At 37.9% G+C, this 18,057-nt stretch overlaps 2 protein-coding genes across 16 annotated transcripts in view; one reads left to right on the top strand and one right to left on the bottom strand.

The window, feature by feature from the left end:
• LOC141378611 (uncharacterized) overlaps nt 1–18,057 on the bottom strand; it is a 150,874-nt gene that overhangs the window by 118,439 nt on the left and 14,378 nt on the right. For 11 of the 13 annotated variants that reach the window (XR_015513481.1, XR_015513482.1, XR_015513483.1 and 8 more), the window contains one exon: nt 16,798–17,797. Coding sequence is in view for 9 of the 13 variants with exons in the window: in XM_087290725.1 (XP_087146851.1) it covers nt 16,798–17,797 (1,000 nt within the window). In the remaining 4 variants the exon portion in view is untranslated. Of the gene's footprint in view, nt 1–11,862; nt 13,830–16,797; nt 17,798–18,057 lie in introns of those variants that run through there. The other 2 variants (XM_087290732.1, XM_087290733.1) reach the window with 1 other exon arrangement.
• LOC147839995 (uncharacterized) lies at nt 78–5,910 on the top strand. Of its 3 annotated transcripts, none has more exons than XR_015945085.1 (2): nt 78–4,904; nt 5,194–5,910. XR_015945085.1 is itself a non-coding variant. In XM_088651266.1 (2 exons), coding segments are annotated over exons 1-2 (924 nt in total). In that variant the 5' UTR covers nt 1,294–2,185; the 3' UTR covers nt 3,999–5,509. The 3 variants fall into 3 exon arrangements, 1 of the variants encoding a protein (XP_088507392.1); XR_015945084.1 differs by having other exon boundaries at nt 78–5,156; nt 5,194–5,767; XM_088651266.1 differs by having other exon boundaries at nt 1,294–2,186; nt 3,076–5,509.

Here is an 18,057-nt window from a genome sequence, read left to right as displayed (position 1 = left end):
AGCGAACGGGAGGTGGCTGAAACTTCATTTCCCATCAGCCCCGGCGTGGCCATAATCCTTTGCGGTCTGTTATCGCTACAGATCCAGTAATGCGGAAATGGAGTGTGCTGCTAGTAGCGGAGATGAAAAAAAAGATGGAAATGATCGAACCTAAAGCGGGTGTTTTCGCCGCGCGCGTGCTGAATAGCGGTGCTGTCGCGCGCGTTCTGATCAGCTGTGTTGTGGCGCGCGTATTGTAAAGCGCCGAGGGGGGGTTGAGCGCGCCTACTGAAGGGCTGGACTGGACGGAGGTTGTGTCGCGTCGCGGGGGCACTTTTGATCGTTTTGGAAGGGCATTTTCTATCCAAGACTAAAAAGGGCATGTGCACTGCACAGGTTGAGCCCTATGTGTGCACGTGCCTGCAAATTGGGGAATACGACTAATAACAGTCATGGGGACTGCAGAAACACAGCACACTGTTCAGATTGATGCAGACATTGACTTGTACCGCAAAGAGACCTCTATCTCACTCATGGTTTGTCTTCTCAAGTGGGGGAAAGACAATGCACAACGTTACCCACTGCTGTCAACATGGGCCAAGTCATATCTCTCTTGTCCCAGAAACCTCAGTCCCAAATGAGAGGGGTTTTTTCTGTTGCAGGGGACATTGTAAATACCCAGAGATCCCAGCTTTTACCAGATTATAGTTATATGATAATTTTCCTTTAAACCCATCTCTATCTAAGTGAGTGATTAAATGTTAAATGTGATGAGTTTTCAACAATACTAAATTGAAACTTTATTTTTTTACATGGTTTAATAATTTTTTGTTATTAAAATTGAAGTTCCTGTTTCAAAGCTAACAGATAGATGGCTAATTTGTATGTCATTGACACTTTTGGAACTTTTTTGGAGTATTTTCAAAAGTTTTTTTTTTCCTGTAAATGATTCAATAAATACCGTACCGTGACATTCATACCGAGGTATTACCGTACCGTGAAATTCTGATACCGTTACATCCCTACTGAATTTTAATCTTGATGGTCCAGGATCAACATCACTGAATTTTAATTTTGATGGTCCAGGATCAACATCAGTGAATTTGAATCTTGATGGTCCAGGATCAACATCAGTGAATCTGAATCTTGATGGTCCAGGATCAACATCACTGAATTTTAATTTTGATGGTCCAGGATCAACATCAGTGAATTTGAATCTTGATGGTCCAGGATCAACATCAGTGAATCTGAATCTTGATGGTCCAGGATCAACATCAGTGAATTTGAATCTTGATGGTCCAGGATCAACATCAGTGAATCTGAATCTTGATGGTCCAGGATCAACATCACTGAATTTTTATCTTGATGGTCCAGGATCAACATTACTGAATTTTAATCTTGATGGTCCAGGATCAACATCACTGAAATTTATTCTTGATGGTCCAGGATCAACTTCACTGAATTTTTATCTTGATGGTCCAGGATCAACATCAGTGAATTTTAATCTTGATGGTCCAGGATCAACATCAGTAAATTTTAATTTTGATGGTCCAGGATCAACATTAGTGAATTTTCATCTAGATGGTCCTGGATCAACATCAGTGAATTTTAATCTTGATGGTCCAGGATCAACATCAGTGAATTTTAATCTTGATGGTCCAGGATCAACATCAGTGAATCTGAATCTTGATGGTCCTGGATCAACATCCCTGAATTTTAATCTTGATGGTCCAGGATCAACATTAGTGAATCTGAATCTTGATGGTCCAGGATCAACATCACTGAATTTTGATGGTCCTGGATCAACATCCCTGAATTTTAATCTTGATGGTCCAGGATCAACATCCCTGAACTTTAATCTTGATGGTCCAGGATCAACATCACTGAATTTTAATCTTGATGGTCCAGGATCAACATCAGTGAACTTTTATCTTGATGGTCCAGGATCAACAACACTGAATTTGAATCTTGATGGTCCAGGATCAATATCACTGAATTTTAATCTTGATGGTTCAGAATCAACAACAATGAATTGAAATCTTGATGGTCCAGGATCAACATCAGTGAATTTGAGTCTTGATGGTCCAGGATCAACATCAGTGAATTTTTATCTTGATGGTCCAGGATCAACATCAGTAATATTTAATCTTGATGGTCCAGGATCAACATCACTGAATTTTAATCTTGATTGTCCAGGATCAACATCAGTAAATTTTTATCTTGATGGTCCAGGATCAACATCACTGAATTTTATTTTGATGGTCCAGGATCAACATCACTGAATTTTAATCTTGATGGTCCAGGATCAACTACAGTATATTTAAATCTTGATGTTGATCCTGGACCATCAAGATTAAAATTCAGTGATGTTGATCCTGGACCATCAAAATTAAAATGTAGATTTTAATTTCAGTGAATTTTTTTCTTGATGGTCCAGGATCAACATCAGTGAATTTTTATCTTGATGGTCCAGGATCAACATCAGTGAATTTTTATCTTGATGGTCCTGGATCAACATCCCTGAATTTTAATCATGATGGTCCAGGATCAACATCACTGAGATTTAATTTTGATGGTCCAGGATCAACATTAGTGAATTTTTATCTTGATGGTCCAGGATCAACATCACTGAATTTGAATCTTAATGGTCTAGGATCAACATCAGTGAATTTTAATTTTAATGGTCCAGGATCAACATCAGTGAATTTTAGTCTTGATGGTCTAGTATCAACATCAGTAAATTTTAATCTTGATGGTCCATGATCAACATCACTGAAGTTTAATCTTGATGGTCCAGTATCAACATCAGTGAATATTCATCTTGCTGGTCCAGGATCAACATCAGTGAATATTATTTTGATGGTCCAGGATCAACATCAGTGAATTTTAATCTTGATGGTCCAGGATCAACATCAATGAATTTTAATCTTGATTGTCCAGGATCAACATCAGTGAATTTTTATCTTGATGGTCCAGGATCAACATTACTGAATTTTAATCTTGATGGTCCTGGATCAACATCCGTGAACTTTTATCTTGATGGTCCAGGATCAACATCACTAAATTTTAATCTTGATGGTACAGGATCAACATCAGTGAATTTTAATCTTGATGGTCCAGGATCAACATCACTGAATTTTAATTTTGATGGTCCAGGATCAACATCAGTGACTTTGAATCTTGATGGTCCAGGATCAACATCAGTGAATCTGAATCTTGATGGTCCAGGATCAACATCACTGAATTTTTATCTTGATGGTCCAGGATCAACATTACTGAATTTTAATCTTGATGGTCCAGGATCAACATCAGTGAATTTTAATCTTGATGGTCCAGGATTAACATCACTGAATTTTAATCTTGATGGTCCAGGATCAACATCACTGAATTTGAATCTTGATGGTCCAGGATCAACATCAGTGAATCTGAATCTTGATGGTCCAGGATCAACATCCCTGAATTTTTATCTTGATGGTCCAGGATCAACATTACTGAATTTTAATCTTGATGGTCCAGGATCAACATCACTGAAATTTATTCTTGATGGTCCAGGATCAACTTCACTGAATTTTTATCTTGATGGTCCAGGATCAACATCAGTGAATTTTAATCTTGATGGTCCAGGATCAACATCAGTGAATTTTAATTTTGATGGTCCAGGATCAACATTAGTGAATTTTCATCTAGATGGTCCTGGATCAACATCAGTGAATTTTAATCTTGATGGTCCAGGATCAACATCAGTGAATTTGAATCTTGATGGTCCAGGATCAACATCAGTGAATCTGAATCTTGATGGTCCTGGATCAACATCCCTGAATTTTAATCTTGATGGTCCAGGATCAACATTAGTGAATCTGAATCTTGATGGTCCAGGATCAACATCACTGAATTTTGATGGTCCTGGATCAACATCCCTGAATTTTAATCTTGATGGTCCAGGATCAACATCCCTGAACTTTAATCTTGATGGTCCAGGATCAACATCACTGAATTTTAATCTTGATGGTCCAGGATAAACATCAGTGAACTTTTATCTTGATGGTCCAGGATCAACATCAGTGAATCTGAATCTTGATGGTCCAGGATCAACATCACTAAATTTTTATCTTGATGGTCCAGGATCAACATTACTGAATTTTAATCTTGATGGTCCAGGATCAACATCAGTGAATTTTAATCTTGATGGTCCAGGATTAACATCCCTGAATTTTTATCTTGATGGTCCAGGATCAACATTACTGAATTTTAATCTTGATGGTCCAGGATAAACATCAGTGAATTTTAATCTTGATGCTCCAGGATTAACATCACTGAATTTTAATTTTGATGGTCCAGGATCAACATCAGTGAATTTGAATCTTGATGGTCCAGGATCAACATCAGTGAATCTGAATCTTGATGGTCCAGGATCAACATCACTGAATTTTTATCTTGATGGTCCAGGATCAACATTACTGAATTTTAATCTTGATGGTCCAGGATCAACATCACTGAAATTTATTCTTGATGGTCCAGGATCAACTTCACTGAATTTTTATCTTGATGGTCCAGGATCAACATCAGTGAATTTTAATCTTGATGGTCCAGGATCAACATCAGTGAATTTTAATTTTGATGGTCCAGGATCAACATTAGTGAATTTTCATCTAGATGGTCCTGGATCAACATCAGTGAATTTTAATCTTGATGGTCCAGGATCAACATCAGTGAATTTGAATCTTGATGGTCCAGGATCAACATCAGTGAATCTGAATCTTGATGGTCCTGGATCAACATCCCTGAATTTTAATCTTGATGGTCCAGGATCAACATCCCTGAACTTTAATCTTGATGGTCCAGGATCAACATCACTGAATTTTAATCTTGATGGTCCAGGATCAACATCAGTGAACTTTTATCTTGATGTTCCAGGATCAACATCAGTGAATCTGAATCTTGATGGTCCAGGATCAACATCAGTGAATTTTAATCTTGATGGTCCAGGATTAACATCACTGAATTTTAATCTTGATGGTCCAGGATCAACATCACTGAATTTTAATTTTGATGGTCCAGGATCAACATCCCTGAACTTTAATCTTGATGGTCCAGGATCAACATCACTGAATTTTAATCTTGATGGTCCAGGATCAACATCAGTGAACTTTTATCTTGATGGTCCAGAATCAACATCAGTGAATCTGAATCTTGATGGTCCAGGATCAACATCAGTGAATTTTAATCTTGATGGTCCAGGATTAACATCACTGAATTTTAATCTTGATGGTCCAGGATCAACATCACTGAATTTTAATTTTGATGGTCCAGGATCAACATCAGTTAATTTGAATCTTGATGGTCCAGGATCAACATCAGTGAATCTGAATCTTGATGGTCCAGGATCAACATCCCTGAATTTTTATCTTGATGGTCCAGGATCAACATTACTGAATTTTAATCTTGATGGTCCAGGATAAACATCAGTGAATTTTAATCTTGATGCTCCAGGATTAACATCACTGAATTTTAATTTTGATGGTCAAGGATCAACATCAGTGAATTTGAATCTTGATGGTCCAGGATCAACATCAGTGAATCTGAATCTTGATGGTCCAGGATCAACATCACTGAATTTTTATCTTGATGGTCCAGGATCAACATTACTGAATTTTAATCTTGATGGTCCAGGATCAACATCACTGAAATTTATTCTTGATGGTCCAGGATCAACTTCACTGAATTTTTATCTTGATGGTCCAGGATCAACATCAGTGAATTTTAATCTTGATGGTCCAGGATCAACATCAGTGAATTTTAATTTTGATGGTCCAGGATCAACATTAGTGAATTTTCATCTAGATGGTCCTGGATCAACATCAGTGAATTTGAATCTTGATGGTCCAGGATCAACATCAGTGAATCTGAATCTTGATGGTCCTGGATCAACATCCCTGAATTTTAATCTTGATGGTCCAGGATCAACATTAGTGAATTTGAATCTTGATGGTCCAGGATCAACATCAGTGAATCTGAATCTTGATGGTCCAGGATCAACATCACTGAATTTTTATCTTGATGGTCCAGGATCAACATTACTGAATTTTAATCTTGATGGTCCAGGATCAACATCACTGAAATTTATTCTTGATGGTCCAGGATCAACTTCACTGAATTTTTATCTTGATGGTCCAGGATCAACATCAGTGAATTTTAATCTTGATGGTCCAGGATCAACATCAGTGAATTTTAATTTTGATGGTCCAGGATCAACATTAGTGAATTTTCATCTAGATGGTCCTGGATCAACATCAGTGAATTTGAATCTTGATGGTCCAGGATCAACATCAGTGAATCTGAATCTTGATGGTCCTGGATCAACATCCCTGAATTTTAATCTTGATGGTCCAGGATCAACATTAGTGAATCTGAATCTTGATGGTCCAGGATCAACATCACTGAATTTTGATGGTCCTGGATCAACATCCCTGAATTTTAATCTTGATGGTCCAGGATCAACATCCCTGAACTTTAATCTTGATGGTCCAGGATCAACATCACTGAATTTTAATCTTGATGGTCCAGGATCAACATCAGTGAACTTTTATCTTGATGGTCCAGGATCAACAACACTGAATTTGAATCTTGATGGTCCAGGATCAATATTACTGAATTTTAATCTTGATGGTCCAGAATCAACAACAATGAATTGAAATCTTGATGGTCCAGGATCAATATCAGTGAATTTTTATCTTGATGGTCCAGGATCAACATCAGTAATATTTAATCTTGATGGTCCAGGATCAACATCACTGAATTTTAATCTTGATTGTCCAGGATCAACATCAGTAAATTTTTATCTTGATGGTCCAGGATCAACATCACTGAATTTTATTTTGATGGTCCAGGATCAACATCACTGAATTTTAATCTTGATGGTCCAGGATCAACTACAGTATATTTAAATCTTGATGTTGATCCTGGACCATCAAGATTAAAATTTAGTGATGTTGATCCTGGACCATCAAAATTAAAATGTAGATTTTAATTTCAGTGAATTTTTTTCTTGATGGTCCAGGATCAACATCAGTGAATTTTTATCTTGATGGTCCAGGATCAACATCAGTGAATTTTTATCTTGATGGTCCTGGATCAACATCCCTGAATTTTAATCATGATGGTCCAGGATCAACATCACTGAGATTTAATTTTGATGGTCCAGGATCAACATTAGTGAATTTTTATCTTGATGGTCCAGGATCAACATCACTGAATTTGAATCTTAATGGTCTAGGATCAACATCAGTGAATTTTAATTTTAATGGTCCAGGATCAACATCAGTGAATTTTAGTCTTGATGGTCTAGTATCAACATCAGTAAATTTTAATCTTGATGGTCCATGATCAACATCACTGAAGTTTAATCTTGATGGTCCAGTATCAACATCAGTGAATATTCATCTTGCTGGTCCAGGATCAACATCACTGAATTTTAATCTTGATGGTCCAGGATCAACATCACTGAATTTTAATCTTGATGGTCCAGGATCAACATCAGTGAACTTTTATCTTGATAGTCCAGGATCAACATCTGTATAATTTAATTTGGATGGTCCAGGATCAACATCAATGAATTTTAATCTTGATTGTCCAGGTTCAACATCAGTGAATTTTTATCTTGATGGTCCAGGATCAACATCAGTAAATTTTAATCTTGATGGTCCAGGATCAACATAAGTGATTTTTCATCTTGATGGTCCAGGATCAACATCAGTAAATTTTAACCTTCATGGTCTAGGATCAACAACAGTGAATTTTTATCTTGATGGTCCAGGATCAACATCACTGAGTTTTAATCTTGATGGTCCAGGATCAACATCACTGAGATTTAATTTTGATGGTCCAGGATCAACATTAGTAAATTTAAATCTTGCTGGTCCAGGATCAACATCACTGAATTTGAATCTTAATGGTCTAGGATCAACATCAGTGAATTTTAATCTTGATGGTCCAGGATCAACATCACTGAATTTTTAATCTTGATAGTCCTGGATCAACATCAGTGAACTTTAATTTTGATGGTCCAGGATCAACATGACTGAATTTTAATCTTGATGGTCCAGGATCAACATCAGTGAATTTTAATCTTGATGGTCCAGGATCAACATCAGTGAATTTTAATCTTGATGGTCCAGGATCAACATCAGTGAATTTGAGTCTTAATGGTCCAGGATCAACATCAATGAATTTTAATCTTGATGGTCCTGGATCAACATCCCTGAATTTTAATCTTGATGGTCCAGGATCAACATCACTGAGATTTAATTTTGATGGTCCAGGATCAACATTAGTGAATTTTTATCTTGATGGTTCAGGATCAACATCACTGATTATGAATCTTGACGGTCCAGGATCAATATCTGTAAATTAGAATCTTGCTGGTCCAGGATCAACATCACTGAATTTGATTCTTAATGGTCCATGATCAACATCAGTGAATTTTAATTTCAACGGTCCAGGATCAACATCAGTGAATTTTAGTCTTGATGGTCCAGTATCAACATCAGTGAATATTCATCTTGCTGGTCCAGGATCAACATCAGTGAATTTGAGTCTTGCTGGTCCAGGATCAACATCAGTGAATTTTAATCTTGATGGTCCAGGATCAACATCAGTGAATTTCAATTTTGATGGTCCAGGATCAACATCAGTAAATTTTAATCTTGATGGTTCTGGATCAACATCAGTGAATTTGAGTCTTGCTGGTCCAGAATCAACATCAGTGAATTTTAATCTTGATGGTCTAGGATCAACATCAGTGATTTTTTATCTTGATGGCCTAGGATCAACATCACTGAATTTTAATCTTGATGGTCCTGTATTAACATCAGTGAATAATTATCTTGCTGGTCCAGGATCAACATCAGTGAATTTGAGTCTTGATGGTCCAGGATCAACATCACTGAATTTTAATCTTGATGGTCCAGGATCAACATCAGTGAATTTTAATCTTAATGGTCCAGGATCAACATCTGTAAATCAGAATCTTGCTGGTCCAGGATCAACATCAATGATTTTTAATCTTGATGGTCCAGGATCAACATCACTGAATTTTAATCTTGATGGTCCTGGATCAACATCAGTGAATTTTTATCTTGATGGTCCAGGATCAACATCACTGATTATGAATCTTGATGGTCCAGGATCAACATCACTGAATTTGAGTCTTGATTGTCCAGTATCAACATCTGTAAATAAGAATTTTGATGGTCCAGGATCAACATCACTGAATTTAAATTATGATGCTCCAGGATCAACATTAGTGAATTTATAATCTTGATGGTCCAGGATTAACATCTGTAAATTTGAATCTTGATGGTACAGGATCAACATCAGTAATATTTAATCTTTATGGTCCTGGATCAACATCAGTGAATTTTAATCTTGATGGTCCAGGATCAACATCAGTGAATTTTAATCTTGGTGGTCCAGGATCAACATCAGTGAATTTTACTCTTGATGGTCCAAGATCAACATCGCTGAATTCAAATCTTGATGGTCCAGGATCAACATCACTGAATTTTAAATTTTGATGGTCCAGGATAAACAATAATGAATTTGAATCTTGATGGTCCAGGATCAACATCACTAAATTTTAATTTTGATGGTCCAGGATCAACATCAGTGAATTTTACTCTTGATGATCCAGGATTAACATCTGTATATCTTAATTTTGATGGTCCAGGATAAACATCAGTGAATTTTACAGTTTACTGTCCAGGATCAACATCTCTGGATTAGAATTTTGATGGTCAAGGGTCAACATCACTGAATTTAAATCTTGATGGTCCAGGATCAACATCAGTGAATTTTACTCTTGATGGTCCAAGATCAACATCACTGAGTTTGAGTCTTGATTGTCCTGGAGCATCATCAGTAAATTTTATTCTTGATGGTCCAGGATCAACATTAGTGAATTAGAATCTTGATGGTCCAGGATTGACATCAGTGAATTCGAATCTTTATGGTCCAGGATTAACATCAGTGAATTTGAATCTTGATGGTCCAGAATCAACATCTGTAAATTTTAATCTTGATGGTCCAGGATCAACATCAGTGAGTTTTAATCTTGATGGTCCAGGATCAATATCAGTGAATTTGAATCTTAATGGTCCAGGATCAACATCTGTAAGTTAGAATCTCGATGGTCCAAGATCAACATCAGTGAATTTTAATCTTGATGGCAATAAGGCACATGTGCGCAAGCTTACGCTGCCAATTCATTGGCATTTCATTTCATTTCATTGGCCCGTACTCTTTCAGACGATTAGCTTTCTGAATTGAAATCCCCATTTGTGAATTAAGTAAATTCACTTATAGCATTTCCGTTCCCCTCCTCGGGGAACGAGGGTTATTTTAGTAACCAGAGCGTTTTCAACATTGGTTTTTTCATTGAGTTAACATTTATTATGTTAACCAATTGTTTGTTGCCTATTTAAACAGTTTTTTTTTTTTTTGCTGGTTTTATTTAATGATTGTTCTGTCATAGTTTTCTATTGTTTAACTTGTTAGTGATGCATCTTTTTTTACTTATTTGCTTTTTTAGAGTGGAACAAACATTGAGGAGCATCTGCAAGACATCTTAGCGAGCGCTCAGCCCTATCTCCTGGCTGTAGGTCCTCAGAAGATTCAATTCACCGGTTCTTCATCATCCTTGATCAGCATGCCATTCCATGCAAGTCCGCTTCTTCTCTTGGAGCTTTTGATGAACTGTTTAAGGCACATTATGTTTTTGGCACCTCTTACAACACTATGCTGCACAACATGTACACTTTCATTCAAACCACTGTGTACAACATAGATGTTGGGAAAGTGAAAGAAAGTCCTCGTGTTGCTGAGGTTAGAGCAAGGCTGCTTAACTCGGTGCCTAAGGTTCCATTGCATTCATGAAGTGTTTTGTTTGCGAGACTGAATTACCGGTAAATGGTTCAAAAATGCTTGTTAGGCACTTCAAGATTAGTTCATGGTTTGGTTCCTGGAAAGAGCCTTCGACTTAAATGTGTAGAGGCAGAATGCGGTTCTGAGTTTGGTACCTTCTCAGGTTTTAGAAAACATTTGAATATAAAACATCCTGAACAATGTGAACAGAGTTGTGACCCTAGTGGCATCTGTGTGGCAGACGAAGAAGTTAGTGCTGAAATGTTTCACCAGAGTGACAGTGCTGAAGAAGTGGCCACAACATCTGTAATGTTAAAGTCGAATAAGATCGCTTTAGATATGTGTGCGTTTGCTGTTGCACAACTGAAAGTTGCTGGTTTAAGTCAGTCTGCTATAAATGGTTTTGTTTCATCTATGGAAGAAGTTAGAGGTGGCCCAGAGATTGCTTCAAAATTAGGTGTGGTAATGTCTGAAATGGTCTATGCTGTAAAATGGATCAAACATCATGGCACAGAGTATCGTCCTGACTTTATTATCTGCACAGAAGTAGCATGTGAGATGCCAGTGTTTTGTAAGATCATGACTCTAGCTGTCAAAGATGAAAATGTACTGTTATGTGGCACACTAATGGAAACTGTTTGTTTTGATGAGCATTACTATGCATTTACAGTCAGACTGCATCCAGACAAAGTTTTTACAGTAGTTAATGTTAATGAGCTGTGTTTTTTCAAACCATTTGATCTTCAAAGAAAATATGGCACAACAGATTCTGTACTTCATATGGTACCATATTGCCATTTTTTGCAGACTTAATATTTTTGCACTGTATTTTTGTAAGCCTGGATGTTTTTAACTGATATTGAGTTTGGTTTTCTGTTTTATTTGTTGGTTAATGTATTTTAGTATGTTTAGTAGCATTAAAGAATTGCACCAGAGTGAAATAATGACAGTTAAAGCAACACCATATGGGTTGTAAATCGACTCTTTATTAGTGATGTATTAACATTTAACCTGAGTTAATTTCTGTGTGGTGTTAAATTAAGGAACACCGGTCAGAGCAATTTCTCGATAGAGTAAAACAGCTTAACAATTTTCAGTGTTGACCAGTGTTAAATTTTAACTCAAAATCAAGTTAATCTTACTCTGAAAATATAACACAATGAAAAGTGTTCATTTAACACTAATTCTGAATACACTCCCGTGCAGTGTTAAATTGAACTCTTTAAGAGTTTACTCAACACAGCAAAATTTACTGTGTGGTGAAGAAAGATGTGGTAGGCCAAGAAAAATATCTGACAAACCACATACCACTTCATAGAGCTCCATGAACATCTCGCTGCTCATAATGTCATTGTAGATCATTCACAAAGAACAACTCAATGTAAGGGTGATGCAGAAAAAGCTTTTTCTGCATTCTACCAACAAGCTGAGTCTTTTTAGGTATGCAGAGGCTCATCTGGACAAGCCTGAATCATTTTGGAAAAATATTCCAAGGACAGACTGGGTCACAATAACAGGCAGAAAAACAGCACAGGATATATGGCAACCATGGGTACTGAAAACCTTGTCAGAGTTAAAGGTGGCATAGATTTCTACCCAGTATCAGCAGATTCTAAAGAACTTTGTTGAGGAATCAGTCAAGAGGCTAAAGTTACTCCAGGGTTAGATGTTTTAGCAGGACAATCACCCAAAGGAAAGTTCCAGACCTACCAAGGAATTCATGCTCAAACAGGATACAATGTCCTAAAATGGCCATCCCAGTCACCAAACTTGAAAATCATTAAAAGCATCTACAGGTTGTATTTCAGCAAAAGGTGGCTGAACAAAAGACTGATGTCATTGTTATGTTGGGTGCCCACATTTTTGCACCTCTCTGATTTTGTTATGATTTAAATTGCAATTGCATCTGTTGATTAAATAAATGTTATATCAGTATTTCTGAAATGTTGCTTTTTCCCTAGGGTATAAGATATATCCAAATGAAACTGCAACTTTGAAAAGCCAGCAGACTGTAACATGCAATTATGATACTATCAGGGGTACTAAAAGATAGCTCTTCAATGTTTATTTTCAATATAACTAGGATATTTCTCAATATATCTTTTTGTGTTTAAAAAGACTGGATTTTGGATGAACTATCCTTTAGAGCAGGGGTTTCCAAACTTTTCAGTACGCGACCCCCAAAATTACAATGCCAGTGACTCGCAACCCCGAATATCCTCTGAGGTGGTTATAAATTCAAAACCTTGCATGCAATGGCGCAAACACACCAATGGACCCAAGTCTATTCTTTGCTTAATTTTTCTAATGTGTGCCAGTGATGTAAATGTGCCAGAAAGTTTAACCTGGTATTAAAAAATCAATATGCTGCAATTGACGCTAATGCTGTGTCTTTAATATAATGTATTTACCTCAGGGGTCGCAATCCAATATAACTAGTAACTATAAGCTACTATATAGTATATAGTATCTAAAAACAACTATTCAGTAGGTTATGGATAAACTATGGTAATACTTATTTATTAAATAGAAAGGTTTATTAAAAATAAATAGATATTTGGAAATCACCCGGCGACCCCCCTACCCCCCTTCAATGTCCCGCGACCCCTCGGGGGGTCCCGACCCCCACTTTGAGAACCACTGCTTTAGAGAAACAAAATCACAAACACTTTCATGTAATCTTGGTAATACTGGTTGTAATTAGGCAGTGTTTCCATAAGAAATTCTAGACACTTTTTTTTCATTGCACTAATTTACTGATAAACTGTCTCAATTTTCTGAAAAACATAGTTATATGAATGTCATACCAGTTATTTTTATCTCTTGATCCTCCAAGTCCAAGTATGATGATGTATTTCTAAAGCGTTTCTCACTGAGCCCATCTGAGCTCTTGATTATCACGGACGACCCTGCCATTGTATTCACAACTGGCTCTGAAATAAAAGTTAAATCCTATTCACTAAAGCATGTCCGGATCAGTGAGAGAGAAAGAGACAGGCTGATTTAAAAGACAGATGCAGAGGGTTGCAAAAGGACAGTGAAGGATTGGCACATAAATAAACTAAGACTTGTGGATAAGTGCCCTTGCGTGCCCTCACTGCAGTGGTACCTGGTGTTAGTTCATCAGAGCCCAGTCATGCATTTGTGCCGCTCCATGCCTCAAGAACCGCATGCAAAAGATTAGTGTGCTGCAGAGAGGGAGTTTTCCTTCAGCTCATCGTGAGGAAATGTATTTAGCCATACAGAGCCAGAATAGGTGCCAACAGATGCAAGGTAATGTGGAGTCAATGATGCATCATCTCACATAAGAAATTTGAAACTCACACTATTTTCTTTTCAGCAGCTCCCACTCACTCGCTTCCTTTGTAAAGGAGTAAATTCCTTTGTAAAAATCAGTATCCTGACCGTGGATCTAATTCAGTAGCTATCCTATATTAAAAAAATAAAATTCCAGTTTCAAATAAAAATACCAGCTTCAAACAGTAGCTGTTTCCTTCCTCATATTTTTATGCAAATATTAAAATATAGCATAAAATGCTCAATGGAAAGCAAAGACATGCATAAGTTTAGAATATGCTCATATAAACTGCGCACTACTGAGTAGGATACATTTTTTTGATCCAGTAAGAAAAAAATGTGCATAAACTATGATGTAAAACCTGAACAAATTCCAGCATGTGCATAAACAGTTTCAACAGATCAGGTGATAACAAACATGGGTATGATGGAACGTCATTAATGGACAAACTAACCAATAGTCTGACCGCATTGCACAATAGGGTTAGGCGATGTCGACCAATTTGGCATCGTACGAGGTCTAATGTGAAACGATGGCATCGTCATCATAGAATAATTAATTAATTTATAATAACGAACTACCTGACCTGCGTCCCATAACCAAATCATAAATACATAAAGATAAGTTAAACACAAATTGCCACCTGTCAATCACTTTTTCCGCGGGACTCTGGCATGAATAGGCAGTGTGATTAATCTGTGTCGTTATAATGGTTTCGACAAACTTGGTTGGTAAAAAGGTACACAACCAACAGGAACCAACCAACATTATCTGAGGTTTTCACAAAAATGACTAAGTACAAGCATGAAAGCGAAAGATTGAAGCAATGTACTGACGCTGTGACATGTTGTGAAAGATTCAAAAGACTGAAGAGTCACTAGATGAAGACAGGATTAATTAAATATCACCTTTAATAACTATAGTGAGATGCGATCCAGCAGTACATCTTTGACAAACTGTTTGACCTGCACTGCTGTCTGGGGTTTTTTGCTCAAAGGACCCGTTGTCTGCCTGGAGCTCAGATGTGTGCTGCACATACACTGCAGAGCATGCCAGAATGTGCGCGTTGTCACGTCATGTGTGTTTTCAGCAGATATTTGGAGATCTGTACAGAAAAGCTAGGTAAAACGCCAGTGTGGACGTGGATAGTTTTAGTTCTAAAATGCCATTTTAACACTAGGACATTTTAGTGTAAACGGGGCCTAAGTATGTATTTTTTGTGAGCGGGTTGCTGCTGTGACGGTGGGGTAAGGAATCGCGATGCCGGCTCAGCATCATGATGTCTATTGACCCAACTCTATTGCACAACATCTGAAATGTTGCTTTGGTCATTCTAAAACCCCTAAGCCAAAGTTTGTCATCAAAATGCTTTGGTATTATTTCTGCTCAGAACTGTCTTGAGCATCTGTGCTCTCAACGAGTAGTCTCGAGCCTCCAAACGCATTCAAAGCATTTCATCTTTGTCTTCTGGGGTACAAGTAATTTATTAGAAAAAAGGCCCACAGTGAATTCTCCTACAAATGCAAATTCCATGTTTCTTTTTGATATTTGGTGTAGTTTATCAGGAAGTGATCATTTTGTTCTCTTTGACTCATTGGATGAAAACTGTGCATTAATCACAAATGCTTTATGCAATATTTTACTTTTCCGCATGAGTCTAGTTTGCATCCTTGGGTGGAAACAGACAAAAGCCATTGAAAATCCTACAATCCACTATTGGGTTTATTCGAAAACTATCTCATTATTCCAAAATTAAAAATCTCCCTCTTCATTCATTCTTTTTCCTTTGGCTTAGTCTCTATTTCAGAGGTTGCCAGAGAGGTCAAACTATTCCAGCACATGTTTTATGCAGCGGATGTCCATTCAGCCTCAACCCAGTACTGGAAAACACCCATACACACTCATCCACACACACTCATGCACTACAGCCAATTTAGTTTATCCAATTCACCTATACCACATGTCTCTGGACTGTGAGGGAAACTGAAGCACCCAGAGGAAATCCATGCAAATACAGGGAGAACATGCGAACTCCACACAAAAATGCCTACAGGTCCAGATGGGACTCGAACCAGCAACCTCCCTATTACAATGCAAAATCCTACCTTACAACAAATGTCCTACAATGAAATTTCTGTCCATCTCTGTGTGTCAAACCATGCATCTTTATCAAAAACAATGTCAAAATGTGCTTATATTGCGCATTTGTGTCAGCAGGCCTATTTGATGTGACATTCGTCTGACCCACTTGAATTTGCAAACCAATGGAACGCTCCCCTAGAGTGAAACTTTCCAGGTGCATTCTTTTGTTTTCACAAAGCCATTTTTAGTCTTTTAGACAATGCATTGCCATCACCGAGGAGCTTGAGGGGAGGCCGTCTCATTAACAATTCATGAGCCACCAATCAGAAGGTGTGCAACCAGAGTAGGAGATGTTGAAATGAAACCACACAGGCTAAGATATCACATGGTGTGTCCGAAAGTAATGTTGCAGCATTGCTACAGAATAAATAAGAGAAACAGCAAGAGAGCGAGAGTGAGAGAAAGAGAGAGAGGATGGATATTTGCATGACTGCTGAGGAGCAGGGAGGTGATATAGGTACCTGATGGCTTGCTGAATGCCTGTCTGGCTCTTAGATTGCTCTGCGGAGGCCTTAAGACATCATTAGCCTTTCCATTCAGTGTGAAGGCGACAGAAGATGAGTGGCACCTTGTTCTGAATGGCAATGATGTTAAAGTGGAACGCAGCATGTCGGAGCCAGAGCCAGAATTACTCCTAAAGGCACCATCACCATCCTTCAGGTGCTGGGATAGCCTTTCTGTTTCATCAATGCCAGCGTTTGCCATGTCCCAGTTGCTGTAGGACCTTTTAGGCTGAAACATTGTCCTGGGTTTCTTCAGAGTCTTAGTAAAAGATGGTTTTCTGAGGGAAAGGGACAGAGTGGATCTATACATAGTCTGTCCAAGAGGGATTGAGAGGGATTTGTCAATGTACAGAGTGGATCTGAACAGCTGGGGTGGAAGGAGCTCCAGATGGGCACAGGAGCGAAAGATATGGTGTTTTAAAGGGGACGAAAAGTCTGTTTGCTCTTCATTCTCTGAGTAGCTGTTGTAGTGGGATGGTGAAATTTGGGAACTCTGGTCTTTACTAGCACAATGTTGTTCTCTGCACTCGGTCACAGTCACTGCGACCGCACCACATCTCGGAGACACTACAGTCTCATCAAAGGTGTGTACTGTTTTATATTCACAGCGAGGCCTGAAAGAGGGCAGTCTGTCAGGCATGTTTAGAGGGCGAAATGTTGAGCTTGAGTAAGCCGTACAATCCCTTTTAGGAGACAAACTCCGGGCAGTGATGGTTACAGAGGAGAAACTTGATTGTAATGGGGGCCTACTAAAGCAATGGAGAGCTTCAGGAACACTGCGAGTCCGACCCAAGAATAAAAAAGGACTAGATGTGTGCTCTGATCTACATGGTTCATCAAATGATAAAAACGGGGGAGTTCGTCTTCCTCTCACTGGGTCCTCCCATCTGGTCCTCAGACTCCTCCATGGTGTCACAGCATTTTGGTGAAGGTGCCAGGAATATTCATTATCCACCATCTGTAATAAATAAAACATTAGTGTAAAACTTAAGCTTTTTTAAAATATCAAAGAAATTATTGGCTAAATATAATAGATTCATCTATAGTTGGGAAAATCATTTAATTTATATTAATTAATTAATATTTTATTTACACCAGTATATGAACTGGGACCAGTGCCAGCCCGTTCAACAAGCAATATAGCTCATGCACATAAATCCACATATCTCTCCAAATTGCTCAGGTTCAATATAAACCCGAAAAAAAAGTGCCTTAAAG

This window comes from Danio rerio, chromosome 17 (genome assembly GCF_052040795.2).
Source record: "Danio rerio strain M-AB ecotype USA chromosome 17, GRCz13ab, whole genome shotgun sequence".
Lineage (NCBI taxonomy): Eukaryota > Metazoa > Chordata > Actinopteri > Cypriniformes > Danionidae > Danio > Danio rerio.
The sequence above is the reverse complement of the archived record's forward strand: the minus strand, read 5'-3'. Positions and strand labels throughout refer to the sequence as shown.